At 33.8% G+C, this 10075-nt stretch overlaps 1 protein-coding gene across 1 annotated transcript; it reads right to left on the bottom strand.

Moving 5' to 3' along the window:
* Positions 1–4382: 4382 nt before the first annotated feature.
* Positions 4383–7309, bottom strand: LOC141392092 (speckle-type POZ protein-like). The gene is made up of 2 exons (XM_073965049.1): positions 6572–7309; positions 4383–4457 (listed from the first exon to the last, which is right to left on the bottom strand). Exons 1-2 carry the CDS (start codon positions 7307–7309, stop codon positions 4383–4385), a joined length of 813 nt encoding a protein of 270 aa, XP_073821150.1.
* Positions 7310–10075: the final 2766 nt, after the last annotated feature.

Here is a 10075-nt window from a genome sequence, read left to right as displayed (position 1 = left end):
ATTTTATTCCATTTACTCTCCCACCGATTCCATTTACTCTCCATCCAGACGGCGGCGGCGGCTCAACAATTGTAAACCCAAGGCGGCGACGGCGCGGTCAATTTTGTCGGCGGCGGCTAAATTTCGGCGTATTATTTTTCTTGGAGCAAGTTGAATGTTTTCATTAAGTCCCAATTTACTGGTCTGTTCCTTTACTTTTAAAAATGGTAACAGTGGCAGAAAATGGTAAAAGTGGCGAATTGCTCTCATATAAATTGTATGCTTTTTAAAGTAAAGGAAAGCTTTGCAGGTTAAAAATGGTAAGAAATGGTAACCTCAGGTAAGTAAAGGAACAGAGCATACATTAGGCGAGTTTATTTGCGGCAATTGTCAATTTGATGGAGAGAGAGGTGAGGTATATGGTAACCCTTTGCCTCTCAACACCCTCTCTCTGCAACAAACTGACAATTGCCGCAAGTAAACTCGTCTAATGTAAATTGGGACTAAGTTCGGATCGGGACCAAATTTTTTTCACAGGTAGGTCTTGTCACCCTGATTACAAATATATATAACATATATTGCGGAAGTCCATACATCCCGAGATATGGACCTCTGAAGTTCCGAAAATTCCTTTGTATGTAACTTCGATGTTTTTGAACGGATAATGTTAATATGGGTACTATTGTAAAGCTCAAAGAACATACTTGGCCTGTTCCCGTACTTTAAAAAGTGGTAAAAGTTGTAAAAGTCGAAAACGATTTTCATATAAATATTGTGTACGGTAACGCAAAATGTGTAAAAGTGGTAAAAATTGTAAAAACTTTTTAGTTCTGGAACAGAGCTACTATCATATTTATATATTTATAAAAACAATGGGAGACATGATAGAAATAGAATAATAGAAATAGAATAATAGAAAATATAAGACAGAGAACGAAGCCGATGGTTTATGGCGGTCGGCGGCGGGTGCCATACAACACAACATTCTGCGGCGGCTAAAAGCCGACTAAAGCTGATGAAGAACGTTAACGTATACTCACTGAAATAATCGGCTGTTATAGAAAAATACGTTAGTTTAATTTTAATTTCATTTTATTTTTTATAGTATGTGTGTTCGTTTACCCAAAATTTGTACGATTTTTTACTGGATGTTGTTCATTCACTCTACAGTACAATGCAAAATACCTTAGTCGTTTACAAGCAGTTACTGGACTTGTTCAAATTTGTACAAATTATTGAGTAAACGAACACACCTAGTTTTGTATAAGTTATACATATAACACATTTATTGTTCGTAGAAAGAAATGCAATTTCAAACGCTCTAATTTTTTTGATAATAAAGATTCAACTATAGTCATATTTCATGTATAAATAATTATTTGTTAATTGTTGCGGGATGTAACCGGCTCTTCTTGTAACCGGCCCATGACACATTCTTTGATGGTTCACTGATATTTTCTACGAGAGCAATAATTTTAGTATAATGTCGTAACATCTATTAAATAAATCATAATACCCGTTTTTTTCGCGGTTTGTTCGGCAGACTTGCTTATTGATGGCTCATACGATAGTGTTGCATCATCAAATTCCTTAAATTCTCCAACTTCTTCCAGAATCAGTGCCTTTATTGTTATGAATATAAATATTTCAACAAAAAGCCCAAAAGTGTTGACCTTTTGAAGCAAAAGTATCGTAAGGAATAGTCCATCTAGAAACTGTATCTAATTTAGGCAGACTATCGACTGCCCAACAGCAATTTTAGTTGGGATTTTTAGAGCTTTCGTACTATTATTTTGGAGAACATGGACTTGCTCACGAAAAACATTTTATCACTTTCAACAGGACCACAAAAAGTAGCCCTTAATAAAAATTAAGCGGAATTTTTGAACTTTTGTAAGTGGGCGGGCGGTGTTGGACATGATACAATGCTTGACTTTACCCAATCTGTCAAATTCATTGTTATTGTTAGATAATCGCATGATAACGTAAACAAAAATTATGACAGCTGGAAATACTTGCAATCAAAATACTGTTGTTGTTGTAGTTTCACGTTCACTCATTAGCTGTGTCTTTTTACGTGATAATTAGTAATAATTATTACTAATGTTGCAGATTTTGACAGTTGTATAAAGGAAAAGTTGCTGAAAAAAATGTTTCAGCAACATTTAGTAAGTAAAAAGACACCCCTATTAATTGTGTCTTTTTACTTGATAATTAGTAATAATTAGGTGTGTACGATAACCCAATAATTTGTACAAATTCGTACAAATTTTTGCTGTATGCTGTTCGATAACAAAATTATCCAGCAAAAGAGAGCGAGTTTGGAGAGATTTTTGGAGAGTTTTGTGACTGAGAACTTGCAAATTTTTGCTGGGAAAAGGTGTGTACGATAACTTTCCCAGCAAAAATTACTCAGTCAATTCCAGCAACATCTCTCAGTGAATTTTACTCTCTCAAGCAAGAAAAATTGCAGAAAGTTATCGAACAACAATTTGTAAAAACTTGCAAGTAATCAACTGTTTTGAAAAAGAAGAAGAAGAAGAAAAGTTTTTGCATCAATTTGATGTTCTTGTTTTCCATGATTTTTTTATATTTTTCAGCTTTTGATGTTTAATTTTTTGATATTTCAATGTTTAATTTGTTTTCGCCAAACAAGAATAAAAAATAAAACAAAACAAACGTTTTTCAAATCAGCTGATCAGACTTGCAAATTTTTGCGGGACAAATTTTCCCAGCAAAAATTTGCAAGTTCTCAGTCACAAAACTCTCCAAAAATCTCTCCAAACTCGCTCTCTTTTGCTGGATAATTTTGTTATCGAACAGCATTCAGCAATAATTTGTAAGAATTTGTACAAATTATTGGGTTATCGTACACACCTAAAATTTGTCCCGCAAAAATTTGCAAGTCTGATCAGCTGACTTTTAATCACCTGTTCAATGTAAACAAATCAAAATGTTAACATTTTTGACCAAGAAAATTTCACAATTTCACATTTTTTAGATTCTAAAGCGTTCTGGATAGGATTATAGCATTAAATAAGTCAACTGCAATTTTAAAATTTATGTTTTGTTCCGTTTGGTTTAAACTATCAAAAGAAACAAAAACAAATTTCATACATTTTCGGAAACAGCTGACTTTCTTGCAAGTTTTTGCAAAATGCTGTTCGATAACTTTCTGCAATTTTTCTTGCTTGAGAGAGTAAAATTCACTGAGAGAGGTTGCTGGAACTGACTGAGTAATTATTGCTGGGAAAGTTATCGTACACACCTATTATTACCAATGTTGCAGATTTTGACACTTGTATAAAGGAAAAGTTGATGAAAAAATGTTTCAGCAACAGTTAGTAAGTAAAAAGACACCCCTATTAATTGCTACTATGGTATTGAAGGTAAAGTCAATTATCGAAGACTAAATTGAGATTGAGAAAATACAGTTGAACCTCGATTATCTGTGAATCGATTATCCAGGAAACCTCTATTATCCGGTAAAAAAAATGTTGATATTTTCATTATCCGGGATAAAAGCATATTTCCACCTTTTAAATTTGATTAAGTAAACAAAAGAAAAATAGAAACAATTAGTGTATTTGGTATCATAAACACCATGGGACATAGTCCGAATCCGATGATGATGGTGTTACGTATCCTTTTAAAATTTGGTGAATTACCTAACAAATATGTATGATAAAAATTGCAGACTTCGTTATTGTACAATGCATACTGCGCCATTTTTACTTAAAATATGTTCAAAAGCTGCATAAAAACATTACCTCCATTATCCGGGAAAATCGATTACCTGTAATGCCTCCGGTCCTGACCATGATGGATAATCGAGATCCGTCCGACTGTATTATAAAGTGGATCAATGTCAGGTAGTTATCGTACCCATAGTCAATTTTAGTTCGTCAACGCAGAAGTTCTTGGTGCCACGAAAAAAAAATTATAGCTGCACTCGCACTGCATTTAACCGATATTGTGAACTTTTAATTGGGAGGTACCCAAATTATTTTTGGAGATATTTGGGCATATGTCCCATATGTAGGTAAGCATAAAATAGTTTATTAAGGTCCTCGAAAACAACATGCTTGTAAAAGAAATCGAAATCATCAGAGAGATGTCCTTAAACTGAAGTTTTGCAAAAAAGTTTCATTTAATAGGGTTACCCAGAAAGAAAAATTTGATGTTTTGTGAGTAAAATGTACAAAAAATGTCTAAAAAAATTACTACTTCGGGGAGGGCCCAGGCGCTCCCCCCTGGCTACTTCGGTTGATTATATTATATGTGTGACTGAAATAAATATTACTATATGTAAAGTTTAAACCAAAGCCGAACAGGGTTTCGAGGTATTTATTTTGGTCTTTATTTAATGTTCTAGTAAATCCGATGTTATACAAAAGACTATTCTACACAAAATGTAAGAAATCACCATAATATGTTGGAACATTATTTTCAGAACATCCTTTATAGGCTTCAATTTCCTGAATCAATTGCGGGTAGTTGTTAAACATTGTTTTGAATTCATTGGTGAAGACAATACTGGACAGATTCTTTTTGATATAATGGATGCAGCGAATTTTCAATATTCTAGCTGAACGTTGATCGGCCAGCACCAAAGTGGACAATACCGTTTCCTTGGAAATATTATTGTTTAGAACACTTTCACACAGGCGTTTTAATTTTCCCACATTATATTTATCAGCAGCTGCCAAAAGTTCTCTAACCAAAACTTCGATATTGGGAGCAGTATCAGTATATCGTCACCATAAATGCCGGAAGACGTAACCGACAAGAAAATTGAAATTCGTTTTTTGGTGGAATCTGATACATTAAGCTAAAATACATGCTCTGGAAAAATTTCAAAGTTCTGCATTTAAAAATAGCGGTCCTATTCACGAAATGCCAAAAGACGTAACAGCATACTGTAATTTTCATAAAACACAAAAGGCGTAATCCACATTATTTGAAAATTAAACAGCAGTACAAACAATTTAGTCTTTGATTTTTTCAGCAATTATAATGCCAGAGGGAGGGTATATTGAGCTGATTACGGAAATGTATAATTTCCTTTGGGGCGGATCCGGTTATCCGGTTATTTGATCCGAAAGTCCGGATTAAAAAAACAAAGTGGGTGTCGTTTGGAAGCTTATAGAAATACCTATCACATGGCGTGGTTATTTTAACCGGTTCGACTCTTATGCGGCTTATTTCCCTATATGTTTAGTTTGACTCTCAGATGACGAAACCTCATGACTGGTGATTCCGTTTTAAAAATTATAAAGACCATTCTTGTTGCTAATTTTTACATCTACAACTTTTACTTTAGGCGGTTTTTGTAACTCGAATAACTTTTTGCACCAAAATTCAGATTTGTGGGATTTTTGGATATTTCCCCTTATACGCAGGTCATAGGCAAAACCCAGGTTTGGTAAAATGTCGAAAGTTTTAATAAAAAAAGTGATTGAAGTGTCTAATTGAAGATGATGTCTGAAGACCGACCTATACCATGATTTAGATAAACCTCCCAAGAACAACAAAAAAGTAAGTGGTTATTTTGAAGACAAATGACAACTAAAACTGATGCACGTGACAAGTCTTATGAGACGTTGACCCGAAAACATGTATATGCTCAAATTTTTCGTCGGTCTAAAATAAAGATGTTTTTTTAAAGACAACTTCGATTATAGTGTAAGTTTGCCGAAAAATTTTCTTATCAACCCGTGGTATAACATATATAATGGTTTGAGATTGGATAAACTCAACTGATTTTAATGATATTCAAACAGGTCCAGAGAAAAACGCAACTTTTCTGTATTGTTTACTTATGCAAATAGACAGGAGATCCAATAAACTGCAATCATTAGCGTTTGATCCGGATATACGCACAGAGGCTAAAAGTTTCAAAAAAAAAACTTCAGCACCTGCTAGACTTAAAACACTTAATTCCAAGTGATTGTCATTACATTTATGGCAACATTCTTTATGAGAATTAAAAGTTACATTTAAATTGTTACACATCACTTTATTTATATTAACTATATTTAGTCGATAAATTGACTTAAATACCACAATAAATATAATATTCTGGATCTGATTAAATATCGTCTAATACACTTGATATTATAAGTAATTGCAGTGCTGGTTGGAATAGACGGTTCACCTAATTGTGATCCACTGAAATATCACCGTTAAGATTAGGAATTGAACCCAACACCGTCAGATTGCTAGTTTAAAGTTCGCTTAGCCGCGTAGGCCAATAAACTAGTTCTAATTTAATTATAATTGTTCATTTATACTACTTTTTTCAAATGTATACTCAATAAATTGTGGGTTACGTCGTTTGGCATTTCAGAAAAATACAATACCAAAAGACGTAACCCACACAGCTTCTAACATTCTGGAAAAAAATTAATTTTTTTTCCAAAAATATATTTCTTCTCTGTCTTAAAACACGATACTAAAAATTTTCGATATTTTATAACACCGTTTTCATTTTATAACGTTTTTTGCTTCTCCTGTAAAGTTTTATTTTTGTGGGTTACGTCTTCCGGCATTTATGGTGACGATATATAAAGGTAAGCAATTCACGAATTACCGCAGGTTCAAAATCATTGATAATTACTTGATTGGTTTTATATTCCGCCATAGTTTCATGTTCAAACATGGCTGCGAAGACACTGCTGCGTGGATATAATATGGCTTTATGGGCAAATAACTTCTCACCCTTGACGATCAGAGTGACATCACTGAATTTTCCACTTTGCAGTAAAGTTGCCATGGGTTTGTGCATGTCAGTTTGAAAGGCACATAAATCTTCCCACGGCGAAAAGTCAATGACATCTACCATTACGCTGAAATCACATTTCAAATGCAGACTGCCATTTTTCAATAGATTTCGTGATGGATCCCTCAACTGAGTTATGGTGGTAATTGGTAGCAAGAATCCATCAAATCCATAGTAATGCCTGCTATTAAATTTGATATTATCCACTTCTCCCAGGGAATCATCCACTTGTCCATCGGGCTTCAAGATGTTAAATGTGAGTTTGAATCCAACACTCCGTCGATTTGGCGTCAACATCCTTACGAGGAACCCTTTTGTATTTCGATCACTTTGGTGCAAAGTAATTTGCCATTTGATTTGAAAATCGTTACACGGTTCGATAACGGGCGAATATACGTCACCCTTGATGGTATCGAATTTTTCAATTTTCCACAAATAACTGTGGTGGAACACTGTAGTACGATCACAATGCCAAGACTTGGAGCTCCATCTGCCGCCTGGATCACTATGCAAGCAACAAAATTTAACCGGAGGGATTGATGCTGCCATTGTAGCGATGCTTAAAAGGAACTGTAAGTTGTGAAAATTTGTCTTACAAAAGGACTTGCTCCCTGGCAGGCAGGTATCATGGGATAATGTAGCAACAGATAGTAGCACAATGACTTTGATATCTATATTTTTCGACGAAGTTTGAAAAATTTGTAGCGCGGCGAAATTCCCAGGTGCTGAATGTAAAATAGAGATGTATAGTTCATGAACGAGCTAGTTCAATCGAACGATTCATTGGAAAGAGCCATGGCCCAATTATAGGTCCTCCGGCAAAATCAGATGATTTCGATTTGAGCTGTCTAAATTCATATTTGTCATTTGAATTCGCTGTGAGGTATTGAAATGTCGAACTGTATAGAAACAGGTAGATGTATCTCGAAAAAGAAAACAAATAAACTTAATGTTGTACACTTAAAATGTCAACATTTGTTGTGTTTGTATGAGAATTTAATTTACAATAACTTATTTTAATAGTTCAAGTTCGGTCAGCTGGTATTTTCTGTTTCGTCAAACAAAAATAACTACGGTAACAACTTTTTCTCGCAAAATGTTTTGTATGTATCTACCTGAATTAACAGAAATGAAATTCGCCTCAAAAATTTTTTCGCCTCTGTTTAGTCGATGGTCAGACTAGCAAGGTTTCATGAAACCAATTTCGTTAAAGTTTCTTTTCACATTTCGTTAATGTCCACACACGTTAACGTGAAATTTAAGATCTTTGCTTGCCCTCTTTATTTTACCATTCGCGTTTGTTGTGTTTCTCATACCAACAAAAACAAAAGAAGACATAAATAAACCAAAAAACAACACAAAATAATTAACATTAATAATTAAATTAATATTAATAGTTAAATTTTCACTATTTCATTAATTAAATGTTTTCATTAAATATATTTATGTTTGCTCTGCTGTTAACGTTTGCTTGAGAAAATAAAAATGAAAGAAAATTGAAGAAAAAATCTTGCAACGAAGAACAAGAAGAGGCAACACAACAAACACAGAAAACCATGTACATGGGTTTCACTACTTCATACCCCTCGCCTATAAACTTGACGTCGCCATGTTGAAATCGTGCTAGTCTGACCATCGACTTATGAATTTTGACATTTAAAATCTTTGTTTTTCTTTGAATTCGCTTGCTGGAGGACCTATAATTGGGCCATGGAAAGAGCGTATGAACTAAATCAGTCGATATAAGCCGTGTTCCTTTACTTACCTGAGGTTACCATTTTTAACCTGCAAAGCGTTCCTTAACCCCGAAAAGTGGCAAAACTGGAAGCAATTTTTAAGAGAGTGAGAGAGGAGAGAGAGCGAAAATGGCTTTCTCTTCTACCACAGGCTACCAGACAGAATTTCTGCAGGTAAAAAATGGCAGAATTGAATTTTCGACTTTTTTTGACGATTATATCACAATGAAGAAGAAAATGGACGAAAAACAAAAGAAAAAGTCGAACGCTGACAAAACTAAAGTCTCGAAGTTATGCCCAATTTGTATAATTGCAAAAAGTTGCTGAATTGTTCCATGGGATCTTTTTTTCATGTTTTTGGCAATTTGTGTCACATGGAACACTTTATGCCTGTTCGATAACTTCGCAAGTAAAAAGTATTTGCAAGTTCCTGCAACTACTTGCAAGTTCTCCCAGTTGTCTTATACTGAACAAGTTTGTTATCGAACAGCATTTTGTAAAAGTTTGTACAAATTTCTACAAAATTTTGGGTTATCGTACAGACCTTTTATGTCACATTTTAGCAAACAAACTTTTGATCAATTGTGTTCCACCTCCGTTATGTGAAGTGCTGCTGTAGAGCTGAAAATTCGGGGGCTTCAATAAAATAGTTGCAGTAGAAAATAAATGCTTTTGGGACCATTGTTATATGTTTCCTTTACATTTAATTAAGGAGTGAACTCCTCCACTTTCGAAAAATATAATTTTTATTAGCTTATTTTTATTGTCTTATTTCATCGTTTAATCCTTTCGAAAAAAATCAATAATCGTTCATTGAGCTATTGGTAGTGGCAATATAATTCTATTTTAATTAATTTTCTGACATTTTACTTATCTTACATGACTTTTATTAAGCGGGAGGCGTTAAATTTAAGAAAAAATAAATTTTAGTTTTATATAACAATACAAAATTTTAAAATATTTTGATTTAAAAACTATTCTTCTTTAGTTTCTAAACCTAGTCCTTCAAAACAAATTGTTCCATACGCCATATTGTTCCTAACTGGACAAAATTGGTCAATTTTTTGTTCCAAACGCCATCATTTTTTGTGAGGAACAATTCGTTTTTTTATTTTTTTGTTCCATACGCCACACGGTATGGATATGGAACAAGAAAGTTCAAAGTTCTTTTGTTCCATACGCCAGACTCTATGGATATGGAACAAAATAGCAGATTTTTTGCGTCCAAATTGGATATGGAACATATTGACATTCGTACATCTCGAAAACTATAAGAGATAGAGGAAAACCGACTTGAAATTCAGAAAGAGCAGGGTTGAAATCCTTGAAAGGTAACTGTAACTCAAAATGTCAGAAATGGCGTATGGAACACTTAAGCATGACACCGACGATATGTTATACATATATCAGATTTATTGGTCGTAAAAAGAAATGCAATTTCAAACGCTCTTATTTTTTTGATAATAAAGATTCAACTATAGTCATATTGTCATGTATAATAAATTATTTTTTAATTACTGCGGGATGTTACCGGCTCTTCTTTGCATTTACGCAGTTTCCGTCAAATGAAAAGGCTTGT

This window comes from Musca autumnalis, unplaced genomic scaffold, assembly GCF_047663935.1.
Source record: "Musca autumnalis isolate F117 unplaced genomic scaffold, ASM4766393v1 scaffold_2, whole genome shotgun sequence".
NCBI lineage: Eukaryota > Metazoa > Arthropoda > Insecta > Diptera > Muscidae > Musca > Musca autumnalis.
This window is presented reverse-complemented; position numbering and strand designations above follow the sequence as displayed.

Excerpts from the sequence above, each read along its gene's own strand:
- LOC141392092 (XM_073965049.1), bottom strand. The coding sequence starts at position 7,309 with ATGGCAGCATCAATCCCTCCGGTTAAATTTTGTTGCTTGCATAGTGAT. Across the intron at positions 4,458-6,571 it reads TCAATGATTTTGAACCTGCG|GAAATTGAAGCCTATAAAGG; the intron begins GTAATTCGTGAA and ends CAATTGATTCAG.